General features: G+C 51.5%; 2 protein-coding genes across 2 annotated transcripts; one reads left to right on the top strand and one right to left on the bottom strand.

The window, feature by feature from the left end:
- Positions 1 to 775: 775 nt before the first annotated feature.
- Positions 776 to 4201, top strand: RRP7A (ribosomal RNA processing 7 homolog A). The gene is made up of 7 exons (XM_058022457.1): positions 776 to 864; positions 1112 to 1254; positions 1449 to 1574; positions 1849 to 1972; positions 2581 to 2678; positions 3071 to 3269; positions 3720 to 4201. The coding sequence occupies exons 1-7, from the start codon at positions 813 to 815 to the stop codon at positions 3803 to 3805; spliced, it is 828 nt and encodes a 275-aa protein (XP_057878440.1). The 5' UTR covers positions 776 to 812; the 3' UTR covers positions 3806 to 4201.
- Positions 4202 to 4296: 95 nt separating this feature from the next.
- Positions 4297 to 14126, bottom strand: SERHL2 (serine hydrolase like 2). Its single transcript, XM_058022456.1, has 12 exons — positions 14048 to 14126; positions 12431 to 12654; positions 12246 to 12359; positions 11234 to 11275; positions 10483 to 10502; positions 10223 to 10297; positions 9339 to 9448; positions 8984 to 9063; positions 8618 to 8652; positions 7787 to 7863; positions 6244 to 6337; positions 4297 to 5886 (listed from the first exon to the last, which is right to left on the bottom strand). The coding sequence occupies exons 2-12, from the start codon at positions 12576 to 12578 to the stop codon at positions 5770 to 5772; spliced, it is 912 nt and encodes a 303-aa protein (XP_057878439.1). The 5' UTR covers positions 12579 to 12654; positions 14048 to 14126; the 3' UTR covers positions 4297 to 5769.

Genomic DNA, 14126 nt, shown 5'->3' with positions numbered 1-14126 from the left:
GAAACAAGAGTAACTGTTTATTCCCAGTTCTTATCTGGTTATTCCCAGTCCTTTTCAGGTAATTCACCTTGGCTCTCCAGTTTCTCCTGGACATCCTGCAATTGTCTTGCTAATCATGATTTTGAACCTACCACCTTCTGTCTACATTTATCATCATGCAACATGGTTATATTTTTGTGTTGTTTTGGGGGTTTTTTCCCTTCTGGGCTGGTAGAAATTATGAACTTGTATTTGAAATAATAATTGCCTGCACTCTGAATTAATGTGCGTTAATTTAGACATTAAATTAAATGGTTGGCCAGGACAGGTGGTAGGTAATTTGTAATGGTGTTTCTTTTGTTTATTTTGAGTTTCTTTTATTTAAAAAATGTGAGGACTTCTGAAGTGATGCCACAATGTGCAAGTTTGCTATATTTTCATAGCTTTTGCATGTACCTTCCAATAATGATCATTAACTTGATATTTGGTTGGATCAGTTCTCCATGTCGTGTCATATTTTGTCACCTCCTACATTAGCCTTGCTTCAGTATTTTTAAAATGGTTCTGTCTTCCATTACAAGTTCGTCTGCAAAGGTTTTTTGAGTTTTTTTAATTAACAAGAGTCTTTAAAAACAATTCCCTTTGAAAGTTTCTACATCTCTTTAAGATTTACTTGCCTCTCTCAGATTACAGACAGTGCGTGAGTTTTACACTCTTTTTACAAAAACGTAACCCCGCTGCTGCGGCGACTCCAGCCGCCGCCATTAGCAGGGCCGCGCCGCGCCCGGGAACTACAGCTCCCGGCGGCCCCCGCGCCGCCGCGCGCAGACAAGATGGCGGCCGCCACGGGGCGTGCGGCGGGAGCGGTGCCGGCGGGATACACGGGTGAGGGGCAGCGCGGGGCACCGGGAGCGGGGCCGGCGGGATACACGGGTGAGGGGCAGCGCGGGGCACCGGGAGCGGGCCGGCGGGATACGCGGATGAGGGGCAGAGCGGGGCACCGGGAGCGGGCCGGCGGGGTACTCGAGTGAGGGGCAGCGCGGGGCACCGGGAGCGGGGCCGGGGGGATACGCGGGTGAGGGGCAGCGCGGGAACGGGGCCGGGGCGTTTCAGAGTGGTGCGTCCCTCGCAGCTCTGGCGGTGAAGTTCGCGGAGCGGCAGCGCTCGCACCACTGCCTGTTGGTGAAGGAGCACCAGGTGCGGGAAGGGGCCGACACCGCGCACCCGCCTCGCCGCACCCTCTTCGTTCTCAACGTGCCCCCGTACTGCGGCCCGGTGAGTGGGGGCGGCTGGGGGCCGAGGGCAGGGCTTGGGGGCCCGGGAGCCGGCCTGTGCCTCGGGGCTGCTGCGGGCGGAGGGCCGGGCTGGGGCCGGAGAGCTGCCCGGAGAGCTGTGCCCGCTGTTCGAGGAGCCTCCTGCACGCTCCTGCTTTACTGGACCGCGTGTTTTCTCTTACTCTCCCTTTTAAGGACTCTTTGTCTAGGCTGTTCTCCCGCTGCGGGCATGTGCAGTCTGTGGACATCTGTGACAAGCCAGGGCCAGGAGAGAAAAAAGATAAACTGGCATCGAAATTCTTTGACCACAAAACTCTAAAGGTAAAGCTTGGGCGGGGTAGAGGAATACTGATGGTTCAGTGGGAAAAGATGGCAAGTACTGAATGGTTCTCTTCAGAACACGAGGCACAGGAAATCATATGGGGGGGCATTGGGTGCATGATTACTTACTTAAGTTTACACTGTCATTTTTTTGCTATCCTACTGCCCCTTGTGGTTTGATTTTTATTTTAAGTTATTTGTACTGCAGTTCCTTGCTCCATTCCCAATTTCTCTTACATAATCTGACTCACCTGGGTGGTTTTTTTTCTTTTAGGGATTTCAAGTAGCATATGTGGTGTTCAGGAAACCAGCAGCTGTCCAGGCAGCCAAGGCTCTATCACAGGAAGGTCCCTTGCTAATATCAACAGAGAGCCACCCTGTGAAAACCGGCATTAGCAGTATGTCAGCTCTGGCTATCTTTCTGTGGGCTAATGCTGGGCAAGAACTATACTCATTGCTTGCTGAATTCTATCCTGCATGTCCCATTTTGTTCTAAGCTGGGGGATGTTCAGTGTTTTGTGTTCTTTCATTATTCACTGGGTAGTAATCTTTCTGAAGTCTGGTCCAGTGACCCTGTGGGAGAGTGGGGACACTTGGAAGGGTCCTTTTTCCCTGACATTTTTTCATGTCCCTATTGCATAGATTCAGAGATACTGTCTGCATCTTGTCCTCAAAATGGCGACCAGCCTCCTACAGCAGGCCCCAGATGTCTGTCAAGTTGGCAGCACTTCACGTGTAATGGCTTGATAGCAGCACAGCCCTGAATTTTGTGCCCCTTAGGGTTAAGGCTGGCCCACTTCTGCCTGGGCAAGTTGCAAACTCTTCCCGTGGCGTATTGATTGTGCTCACAGCCAAGTCTGTTTGAGCTGTGGCAGGGGGAAGCTGAACACAAATGGGAACAGTATGTCCTTCCCCCATGCTAGAGTTCCCTCTAGAGCTGCCCAAAAGCACCACACTACCTGCTTCTAACAGCAACTGCTGCTGTCTTGTGCCCTCTCCGTCTCAGAGTGGATCGCCAGCTACGAGGCCGCCATCGTGGATCCGAAGGAGCTGAAGGCTGAGGTGGATGCCTACATGCAAGACTATGATAAAAAGGTGGCAGAGGTGAGGCCAGGCTAGGGAGGGAACCCAGCTAAGCAGATTTCTTGGGGCAGAGGGAAAGAAGAGAGATTTCTTAGTGCTCCAGCCATAGTGGGAAGGGCTGAGGATCTCTCTGTTTGGCAGAGGTTTTTTAACTGCTGGTGGGCAGTCAGACCCAGACTTGGTCTGCAACACCTGACCCTTCCCCTAGGGTTTACAACAGATACCCACAAATAAATTGGTTTGTGGCTGATGAGCTGAGAGCTGAATGCCTGCAGCCCTGATCCCATGCCTTCCTTTAAATCTTGTGTGGAAGCAGGAGCTGTACCTTTGCCTGTGTTTAAGGGAGGGCTGTGGGGAGTTGTGCATTAGGCTGTGCACCTGCACTGGTCTGCCTCACCCTCCTGTCGTTGCAGGAAGAAGCCAAAGCAGCCCTGGAGGAGGGTGTCCCGGATGAGGAGGGCTGGGTGAAGGTGACGCGGAAGGGCCGGAAGCCCGGCCTGCCCCGGACAGAGGCTGCCAACCTGCGCGTGCTGGAGAGGGAGAAGCAGAAGAGGGCCCGCAAAGAACTGCTCAACTTCTACGCCTGGCAGCATCGCGAGACCAAGAGAGAGCGTGAGTGTGCAAGTCTCCTCCTGCCCCTGCCTGGGCCTTGTCTCACACCCTGGCCTGAAGAGCATCCTTCTGCCTTCAGGGCAGGTGACGTCCAGCTGCCACTAAGCAACTGGCTGGCTGGATCTGAATGGCCCCTTGCCACCACCTGTCCTAGCAAGGGCTGCTGGAATATTTTGTGGGAGGGTGTGGTTTTCCAAGAGGTGCTTATTCAGTCTGCACAAAGGCAGCAATTGAAGGGGGAAACTAGCCAATTCCTCCCCAAGAGGGAGCTGCAGCACCACTGGAGATGAACAGCTGAGCCCCAGCTTGGCACTCAGCTGAGGTGTAAAAGGATCTGCTCTGGGAAGTGGCTGGGACTGAGCCGCCCCTCCAGCGTGTGGAAGTGAAGCTCCCAGGAAAGGGAGATCTGCTGCTCTCGTGTGACCTGTTCTTTCTCTTTCTATGTTTTAGACATTGCCCAGTTGAGGAAGAAATTTGAGGAGGACAAGCAGAGGATTGCACTGATGCGAGCCCAGCGCAAGTTTCGGCCGTACTAGGTTGTGCTGAGCTGTTCTTCAGGTGCCTGTGCTGGAGAGAGTAGGAGAGATGCCTACTGACTCCATTGTCAAAGGATTTTGAGGAATTAAGGCAGCTTTGGGTTGCCTCTACCTTTGGATCTGAAACGGGAGGTCCCAGCAACTGCTGCTGGAGGAGAGTTCCCTTAACTTGCACCAGTATCCACCTGCTCTTCTGTCATTCAGCCCCATGGCACCACTTCTCAGGGTGCTCAGGTCAAGGGGCTGAGGCACATCCTGTGACAACCTGCATCTCCCTGCCACCCAAAACTACACCTCCTAAAACTTGGTGAAAACTGGGATTGATCTAGCACAGCCTCTGCAGGGGCAGGGAATGGCTGAAGAACTGTAAATAAACTGTTGCTACTGTTTTCAGAACATGGGAATGCTTCTCTCTCCCCTCTGGTCTCCTGTGGGAAACAGCTTCCTGTGTGCTGGGGTGGTGGTAAAAATCCTGGCTTGTAACCTGGTGCTCCTTTGCACTTTTTATTGAAGGAATGAGGAGGGAAGTGACTTTAGGAAAAGCCTAACTGACTTGTCACAAGGAAAGATCAGTGGTTTGGTAGAGAGCCCTACCCCTTCTCTCGGTGATTGCCTCCCTGGCCAAGTGTGGCAGTGCCCAGTCATCCAGCTGTGCATGGAGCTCTGCAGCCATGTCTAGGCCACGGGAATTTCCTAATACCCAGCACTGTTGCAAGAACAAATGCCACTTTGATCAGCAGGTTTGGAAGGAAAAACGAGATTCTCCATGGCCTGTTTCCACTTAACCTGTCCCCAGCCCACAGAAGGCAGGTAAGGACAGCACCAGGCATGTTTAGGTGTGGGGCAGTGGTTTTGTGCTGCTCCTATAGCATTTGTGCAGCTCTGGAATAGTGAGAGGTCTGTGATGAAAGTAACCCACCCAGTCCCAGGCTTTTACACATTTATTTTACTATCTGCAGCCTCACTAGAGATGTGACCACGAATGTAAGGTGGAAATGGTGGTAAATTCCAGAGAGCTGAGATAAAATGTGTTTACCCTCTCCTAAAAAACCGACTGCAAATACCAATGCAAAGTTTGCCTTGCTTGCAGAGATGACAGGCCTACCTGCTTCAGTGGGATTTTGCATCAGTTTAACTGGGAGGCAGATCCTTAATAAGGCCTACCTGAGGCAGACAGTGTGTAAAAATGCTGCCTCCCAAGATGCATTTCAGCTGCCTGGGTGAGCAGCCTGAAAGAGAAAAGGAGGTTTGTTCTCCTCTAGAGTCAAGAAGATGGACTTAAGATCGGAATATTAATCTTTATTTAGGACAGAAATTGTCTCTGCCAACTTTTCCATAATTTGTAGTTCTCCCAGCTGCTTCAGCTAGAGGATTAAGGATTCTCTAGCATTCATTAAAATGGCCTTCTCTGCACAGGTGAGCTCTCATTTAGGCTGATTCTTAAACAGTAGTTCTCACAATGGAACAGAGACACTGAGGTCCTCTAAGCTCAGGCATCTATGGAAGTAAGCAGAGAAGCAGAACACTTTCCTTGTTTTTCAGCAGTTTAAATCCTGGGAGCAGCCTGTCTGCACCATCCTCAGGTAGAAGAAGATGAGCCACTTCTATTGCAGTGCCTAAGCTGGGGAGCTGCTGCTGTCACAGGTGATGCCTCTGCCTTGTGTTCTGCTCTGTTTCAGGGTGCAAGTTTGGAGTAAGCCATGGGGAAGGCCACTCTGGGCCTCTATCCCTGTACTCACAGAGCTGAAAGTAGAGCAAGGATTCCTTCTCCCTTTGGCAAATGAGATACTTTGCTCAGCTCTCCCTTCAGAGTACCCCTGGCAGACCTGCTTCCACCCTGCAGTGAGCTAAGCATAGGAAAGATTATCACAATCTAATGCTGGATTGAGGTAGGAATGGTAACAATTCTGGGGCTTGCTTGTTAGCTCCCAGTTCTCCTGGACAGCTGCAGCTGTGAGGGCTTCCTAGAGTCTGGCCCTGGTGTTCTGTGCTGTCAGGAAGTTGCTGATGATCCCAGATACCACCTCGGGCTCATTCAGGTGCACAAAATGACTCCCAGGCACTTCTGCTAGCTGGATGTGCTGGAGGGAAAGAACACGAGAAGATGTTAAGATGTGGACCAGGAAAGTGTTCCCTGAAGGCCACACTGCTGTGTGACAGTCGTAGGAAGGGACAGGGCAAGTGAGGCAGGACAGAGATGGGAGGACCAGGGAAGAGCTGGGTCCAGAGGGCAGTACTAACCTGGGACTTTGGCAGCAGTAACAAAGTGACTTCCTCCCCTGACTGCACACAGTCCCCCACCCCCTTCCCCATGTGAGATCTGTGCTGTTCAGGACAAATCACCTCCTGGAGGGTGCCCACCAAGGTCAGCTGCTTCCCAGCTGCTGCTCCCAGGTTGGTGGCCAGTCGAGGTGCAAGGAGGTGACATTTGCTCTCACCTCTTTGAGGTTAGACTCGAATGCCTCCTGCAGGGCTTTCACAAAGTGATTTCTGCTCGGTAGGTTGTGTGGTACCAAGAGTCCATCTTGTGATCTGAAAACAACAGTGAGGCTCAGTTCAGCACCCAGTGTGCCTCCATTTGTCTTTGTGGCTGTCCTGGGCAGAATCAGTGTTCCCAAGACAGTAGGGTGACAAACTCAGCTGTTCTTCCCAGGCTGCTCGGAAGCAGCAGGTGACAGGCCCATACATGGTAGTCAGAGTGCACCACACAGCTTGGCTAAGCAGCCATTTTATATCAAACTAGAAGGTGTAAAACATTGGGTGACTCCTAGTGGTATCAGAGTGGGGACTGGCTAAATATTGTCCTCCCAGGGCTGGCTCTGTAACTGGTCTGAAAACAAACATCAATCCCAGGCTCTGCCTTCTGCTCTTAACTTCTTCCTTCCTTAGAGTTTTCACATCTCCCCTCAGTCCATGCTGCCTCTCTTTGCTGCTTATTTAACCAAGTTATGCCCTGCTCAGAGAGGGAGGTACCATGGCAGTTGCCCTGGAGAAGTCAGCATTACATCTCCTGCAGAGCTAAGATCATGCTGTCTCCTACTCTGCTGGTCATGGGACAAGCAGACATCTCAGGCTCAGTGGCATTTCTGTGGCACAGAGGACTTGGCCTCAGCACAATATTACATTTCTGGGCAAGCAGGAATAACCTGAAGCAGTTAGGATATTAAAACAGATCAGGGAAGTCAAAACTGCACCTCTTTTCTCAACTGCTAGCACTTCTTGTTTTCTAGACAATCTTCTAACAGCACCCCACCAGCCAAGGTAGCCAGAGCCCTGCACACCTTGCCCTTGAAGGAGATGGGAAAAGGCAGAGGACGACTTGCAGAACAAGCTGTGCACCCAGACAGCTTAACAACTTGCCAAGCCACTGGCCCTGTCCCCAGAGCTGCTTGCCCCAGGTGCCACAGGAGAGAGCTTGCAGGAGCTCAGTCAGACCAGGGGCTTCAGGAGTAGCTGGAAGAGATGGAGACTGCTCTAGAGTTCCACCTGTTTGCTCAGGCAAGAGGTTTTTGGGCCTGGAGAAGGGGGCAGGCTGGGTTCCTGACTGGGGTAGAGTCAGGTCAGGAGGACAGCAAGTAGGTATGGTGCTGTGGAGGGTCACCTATTTGCCAGGCTGGCCCCTTGCTGCAGTGCCAAGGAATGGAAGGTTGTGAGGTGGGATTGTGAAGCCAAGAGCATGGGGAAGATGGGGCAGGACTAACATTTCCTCAGCCTTGCACCAGGGAGTCCCAGCCTGAAAGCAGAGTGCCAGGCTGGGAGGATGTTCCAGTTGCTGTCTGCCTTCTCCAGGAGCCTAGCCAACCCAGGGCAGTGGTGGGGAACTGGGAAATACTTCTCACATGTGAAGCTGTACTGTTACACCAGCTGGCCAAAAGCCTGGGTGACTAGTGCAGAGGAAGGGGTAGTGGAGGACTCCTTCCTAGCCTTCATTCCTTCCACTGAGGGAGACAGCAAGGGTTGGTATGGTTTGTGCTCACTCACATAATGATGAGAACACGGTCCTGGATCTTCTGCAGGAGCTTCACACACTGCTCCACCGTGAAGAACTCTCGACTCTGCTGCAGGTGCAAAGAGAGGGAAAGTGTCAAAGCTCAGGGACAGCAGCTGGGGACAGAGGGTGTCCCCAAGCTCTCCTGCACAAGTAGCTCTGAAGGTAGAAGTAACTGTGGCCCTGAAGCTTCCATGCTGGGACATGACAAGTATCCAGGCTGCACACAGGAGTAGATGGCTCTGCAAAGGCTCCTTCTGTCCAGCTGTGTTTCAGGGCTGCCAACAACATGGCATGCTGGGCTGCAGCACATATGGGAATGTTCTCATAGAGAAATGCTTTAAAAATCATTTTACTAAAAAGGAGAGAGAGTACATTACCCTGGCTTCCATATCCTGGCAGTAGCACAGATAGAGGAGGCCCTAATTGCTTAAAAGTGGCACAAAACTATCAAAATAGCAAACCTAAGGACTTTGTTCCACTCCCCTTCTTATTCAGGTCACCTGACATGCTGACAGAAAGCATCCATCCATCTGCTGCCTGAAGAGTTATAACAGTAGGAAAATGTGGCCAGGAGGCCTTGGGGCAGAGGAACTTCTAAAAAAACAAACAGTAACATTTTCCAGTGACTCTGTAAGCTGAATCAATGATCAAGTGCAGGCTCTTTTAAAAGCAGCATTTAAAGGACATGTGGGAATTTGGGGAGCAGCAAATGAGCAGCTGGGTGGAGGCAGGGCCTAGCTCAGTTAGCAGGCATCCTCTGAGTGTTCTGTGAGCTCAGGGCTCCCAAGTAGCAGGGGGCATGGCAGAAGAGCAGTGCTCACCGTACGGGCTCTCATGTCTCTGTTATACACCAGCCCTGGAAAGAAAAAAACAGAAGGTTTTCTTAGGAGCAGGAGTTGTTCGGTTTTAACTCACTTTTGGGATCTGCCCAAGACTTTTTGAGATAGGAAGAACATGATTAATTCAAATTTCTCCTTTTTTTAAAATTTATTTTCTTTAGCTGTTTTAGGATTTGAGCACCAAACCCAGCTGCTGGGAATGGAGAACTCTGCCTCCAGACTTAATTGATCCCATCCAGGCTGTGTAAATCTGTAGCTAGGGCACCCTGTACCCTGCAGAAGACAATGGCTGTTGGCACCAGTCCCTTCCCACACCCAGCAGTGGCCCAGCACCACACAGCCCCTTACCAGCGGGTGTCTCAGTTGCTCCTCGCTGCAGCAGGATTGCCCCACCCTCTGCTGTCAGATGGCTGTTTGCTTCTAAAAGCCTGAGGGAGACATGGCAGAGAGATTGTGATGCTGGAAAAAGGGAGGAAGTGAAGCAAAAATGCCATGACAAGGTGACAGTGAGCTCTCAGGCTGCTTCAGAAAGGAGCAGGAAGAAGCAGCAGCTTCTGGCAGCAGAAGCAAAAGGTCATGCTGGGATTCCAGAAAAGGACTTGAAAGGTGAAATGCAGGGAAGGTTTTCCTTTCTTATATGTGCAGCTGTAACTCTGTCAAGGTGAGGGCAGGCAGTAAATGAAGAGGATGGATGGGAACCCACCTCTGCAATGCTGCTTCAGGGCTCCGTGCTTTGGGAGTTTGCTGCTTTGCCTCCAGACTCAGCAGTCTGTCAATCACCCTCCTCTTTGATTTCAGCCATGCCTCAGTGTCCTGAAACACAGAGAGGTAGGGAAGAGGAGTAACCCCTTTCTTCTGAGTGATTTTACCCTTTATTGGAGAGGGGAAGAGAGAATTTCACTCTTCAACATCCCTCAGAACTGGCATCAGTTATGGGTATCTTATAAAAAAAAACTCCCATAATTTCTGGGAGAAAGGCCGTTTTAAATAAATACAGCAATACTGCTGTAATTAACTTATTAACCTTTTATCCTTGCCATCTTTTCTAACCCTTCCTATCCCACTTCTGAGTTGAGGACAACTCTCCAAAGTTTGGTATTTTTTGTCTCTGAACTAGTTTTGTCTCTCTGAACACTACTGCCAGCGAAAGCTCCAGCATCTGGTAGCAATGATGGCAAGTTGGGAATGTAGCTTTATGAACTGCCAGGAACAGAAAAAAATCTACCAGTCTTGTACCCAGGTCACCCAACATGCTGTTGGCAAAAAGATAACCTCAGCTGGCAGTTGCCTGGACAGAGGTTCCAGTTTCCTTTGTTCAAGGGCTTGGCACAGACAAGAAAATTTCTGTGCTAAGGGACTGCAGGATGTGGACCTCTACCAAGTGTTCCCCAAGGGCCACCCTAAGGACAGACTTCAGTCTGTGCAACAAGGAGCAGATCAGTGCCTGCCAAAAGGGAGAGCCCTAGGACTTGTGTGACCTGCCAGGAGGTGGTCACATCAGTGCTTTCTCTGAACAAGTGAGGAAAAGAAAAAAAAATATATTTTTGTATTTTAAAAAAGTGAAGGGAAGGACACATGAGCTCTAACCTCTGGAGCTAGAAGAAAGCCAAGACTTTCCAGCAGGATCAGCTTGTCCACCATCTCAGGATAAAGGAAACAGAACTGAGGAGAGATGAAACAATAAGAAAATGAGAAGCTGAGCACTGAGTGATGTCTATCCTGCTGCATGGGAGAGGGGTCAGGGAAGGGCCTCTCCTCCCGAGATCCAGCTCTGCCCCTTCATTTCTGTCCTGTTTGTTGTTGCAGCTGCAGAAATCAACCCCGTGAAGAAATGATGCTTTACTCACCATTCCTGCCACAGCCCCACCTGCAAAGAAGAAAAGGGTGCTCAGTAATGCACAGAACAGCCCCTGGTAACAGAAATTCACCTTCCTCACAACAGGAGCCACCTCAGAAATAAAAATGTGCATTGTACCATGGGACAAAACCCCAGTACAGAGGGGAGCTCTCCCAGCCCACAACATGCAGGCAGAGACCAGGGCTGTTGACCTGCTGTGTTCCCCATCTTGTGCCATTTCCACCTCCCTCAGACAGCAAAGTCCAAGGAGGAGTTACTGTTTAAAATGTCTGGGTGTGCAGGTCCTGTTAGCTGTGACCAGAGCAGCCCTGGGAAGCAAACTCCAAATTGTGGCAAAATAAATCATATTCCAAGCTCAAAGGAATGGATCCTGGAGCCCAGTTCCCCTCAGGCAGCTTTACAGCCCACCAAATGGGCTGTCTGTTCCCAGGCTTTGTGGGGACCAGGCAGGAAGGCCTGCTGTGAATTCTCCTGCACAGACCACCCCTCTTTGCCAATCACTGTTCTGTCCTGTGGGTGGGGGAAATGCTCACAGCAAGAGTTACCACTGTCTGTACTGCAGGGTCTTAAAAACAGGCATTTCAAACACAGGCAGAGATTTTTGAATCACTCAAGCAGGAACCTTGTACTTGGCATAATATAATAAATATTCCAACCCAGCTCCTAGCAACATGTCTTGGAAGTTAATTATCTACTGCTTTCTATTAATCTCACAGTTTACAAGGACTAGAGCCACTTACCCATACTGTGACCCATCAGGGTGAACCGTCTCCACTGCAAGGCTAAATGGCAAAAGAGAAAAACAGACAGTGCTGCATTAGAAACCAGAGCAGCAACATCTTGCTGCTTCTCTACTGACATGGGCCTTTCTCCCAGGAGGGCTTTTGCACTACCACATTTGCTTCTTAATCCAGAAACCAAGCAGCTAAGTGGGCCGATTTTGAAGAAAAAGAGCATTTACCACCTCATTTTCATGGTAGTTAAGTCATACAGCTCTCAAGTTCTCTCTATATGTCAAACAAACTCCAGCAAGGTCCCATTCACTGCCAGATATGAGACTGGCAAGAAGCAGAGGAGCCTGACTGGGTAGCATCTGGTGGAAGAGAGAAACCTTTACAGAGCATCCTGCTGCAGGGCATTCTGCAAGACATGGGAGGACACAGAGCCAGGTCTGCTGCATTGAGGGAAGTATGATTCCAAGTGAAAGCTTTCTGCACCATTTAGCACATCAGGCTCTTCAGACCATTTTTAGGGCACTCTGGGAGGCTTATAGGAAAATACAGCTTTATCAGTGCTGCCCATCTGAAATATACCTCACTGAAAGATGGGATTTATCCTCTGAGAGCTTCTAGAGGCTCTTTTGTGTACTGAATGGGAAATCTAAAATCACACATGCCAAATGTACAGATGGACAGTTACATCAGGAGTTATTAGGAGTACAAGACACTTTGACTTTCAGATTTCCTTGCATGATACTAAAGCAAGTAGTAAACTGCCATCAGGGAGAACCAGAAGTTTCCAATTTACACCTAACACTGGTTAGGGGTCACTGACTGCTTAAAAAAAGCCAGTCTGGAAAAACCATTTAGTTGCATCCACCACTTCACCACTACAGCTTTTTTAGCACAGAAACACTAGCAGCAGGGGAAGAAGGAGGGGGAACTGAAAGTGCTGCTTGCTTATTGGAAAGAGCAGGACCAGTACAGCACCCCCTCCACAAGCACCCCCTCGAGGGTTCCTTCCAGTACCCACCTGCTGCCACCCGGCGCACATCGGTCACATAATCTAGGAAATGGTAGGGGCAGCCTGCAGGTCGGTGGGAGGACAAACCATGGCCAGAAAAATCCATTGCCACATAATAACAACCTGAAAGGGAAAGAGGATCAGATATGCAGCCCAGCCACACAACACAATCCATCCTGATGAGCCACACCTACCTCTGGGGAGCAGTGGAATGAGCTTGTCAAAGGTGTTGGCATTGTCCAACCAGCCATGCAAACACAGCACAGGGTGTCCCTCTGAGGGTCCCCAGGCCTTGGCTGCCACATGTCCCCAGGGCACAGGGAACTTCAACTCTGAGAACATGCCCAAAACAGGGTGATGTCCTTGGAGAGTCAGTACTCTGAGAAGGTCCCAGGGGTCTTGTTAATGGTCTAGAGCTCTGAAAAGAGTAATACAGGTCTTTAGTAACTCACCAGTCTCCTGTGGTCTTAATTAGCAGCTTGATGATTTACAGCTCCCCATTCAACATCCCAAGCTGCCGTTCCTGACTGCCTGTTTGGGGAATCCTCCTCCCAGCACGTACTAGCTATGCTCCTAGGAAGAAATAAGCTTTCCCTATGCAGGAAGAGAAAGCCTTCTCTGTGTCTCTGCAGCAGCTGCAACCTGACCAGAAGGCACAGGAGATCCGGCAAGAGGGAACCATGCAGAATTCCCCCAGCTAGCTGCACTCAGCCAGGCACCTGTCCTGGGCCAAGAAGACAGTTTGGGGAATAAGGATGCTGCCTCCAGCATTAGATTGTTACCACCTTGCCCTCTTTTACCTTGGTGCTTCTCTTTAGTACCACAGCTTGGCACATTTGCTAGAGCAGCTGGCTCCATGCTGCACAGCAGGTCACTGCTGCCACCTGCCTGTGCACCCCTCAGGGCCAGGGACTTTTGCACGGGATATGGGTCCACAATCTGCCAGGCACTTGCTCAATCTCAAACCATCTCATTTACCTGGCAATTACTGACCCTTGCTCAAGCACCAGCTCCTGAGTGAACCCAGCCTCTGGTGACCTTCCAATGGTGGTTTAAACATTTCCCTTTCACCCACAAGCCACAGGCAACCTGACTACCTCCAAGTCTTTCATGTCATATCCCCTTCCAAGTGACTTGTCTTGCGTATCTGCTCCCTTAATTACCCCTCTGAGACTGCACAGCAATTAAATCACTCTACAGCAATTCCCTCCGGAGCCCATGCCTCTCTAAGGAGTGAGGACAGAGGGGGTCGGCTGCTGTCAGGGCCCTGATGGTCCCAATGAGCCAAGCCTGGGGTTCCCCATGAGTGTGTTTAAGCTCGGCCCAGGACCAGCCGCAGCAGTGCCGGTGTCCATCAGCAACGCCCTCGCCGCAGGAACCGTGGCCCAGCCTGCTGACCTCGGGGCTGTGTCTGATCCCAGCTGCCCTAGCCGGCCCAGATCCTGACAAACAACCGTGGGCTGACTTCCCATAGTGTGACCATGGACCTGCCCTGTCCTGAGGGCCCGGGCTCCTGGCAGAGCCTGATGGCCGTCCCAGGCAGTCCTGCCTGGGCCCAGCGGGGCTCCGGCCCTGGGATCCCCCCGGCCCCGGGCTGAGGCCTCCCTGGGCGGGCAGGAGGCGCCGCTACACCCGGGCCTTCGCCTCGGGGCGCCCTGGAGCGCCGGCTCCCGGTCCTGCTCCCGGCCCCGGGGAAGGGCTGCCCGGGGACCGACCTCCGGCCGGCGCCGAGAGCAGCCCCCGGAATGCCACGGCCGACCCGGCCCCCTCTCCCCTCGCCGCCCTCCCGCGACATCCCGGCCCCCTCCTACCGCTCCGTGCGGCCGGGCCGGCTGAGCAGAGGCGGCGGCAGGGCCGGGCCGGGCAGGGCAGGCCGCCTGCACCGCCCCG

Source organism: Melospiza georgiana, chromosome 4, assembly GCF_028018845.1.
Source record: "Melospiza georgiana isolate bMelGeo1 chromosome 4, bMelGeo1.pri, whole genome shotgun sequence".
Classification (NCBI taxonomy): Eukaryota; Metazoa; Chordata; class Aves; order Passeriformes; family Passerellidae; genus Melospiza; species Melospiza georgiana.
This window is presented reverse-complemented; position numbering and strand designations above follow the sequence as displayed.

Coding starts and splice junctions, on each gene's coding strand:
- RRP7A (XM_058022457.1), top strand. CDS start 813: ATGGCGGCCGCCACGGGGCGTGCGGCGGGAGCGGTGCCGGCGGGATAC. Junction 1,255..1,448: donor TGCCCCCGTACTGCGGCCCG/GTGAGTGGGGGC, acceptor CTCCCTTTTAAG/GACTCTTTGTCTAGGCTGTT. Junction 2,679..3,070: donor ATGATAAAAAGGTGGCAGAG/GTGAGGCCAGGC, acceptor CTGTCGTTGCAG/GAAGAAGCCAAAGCAGCCCT.
- SERHL2 (XM_058022456.1), bottom strand. CDS start 12,578: ATGTTCTCAGAGTTGAAGTTCCCTGTGCCCTGGGGACATGTGGCAGCC. Junction 10,503..11,233: donor CCTGATGGGTCACAGTATGG/GTAAGTGGCTCT, acceptor TCTTCTTTGCAG/GTGGGGCTGTGGCAGGAATG. Junction 5,887..6,243: donor TCGAGTCTAACCTCAAAGAG/GTGAGAGCAAAT, acceptor CTTTCCCTCCAG/CACATCCAGCTAGCAGAAGT.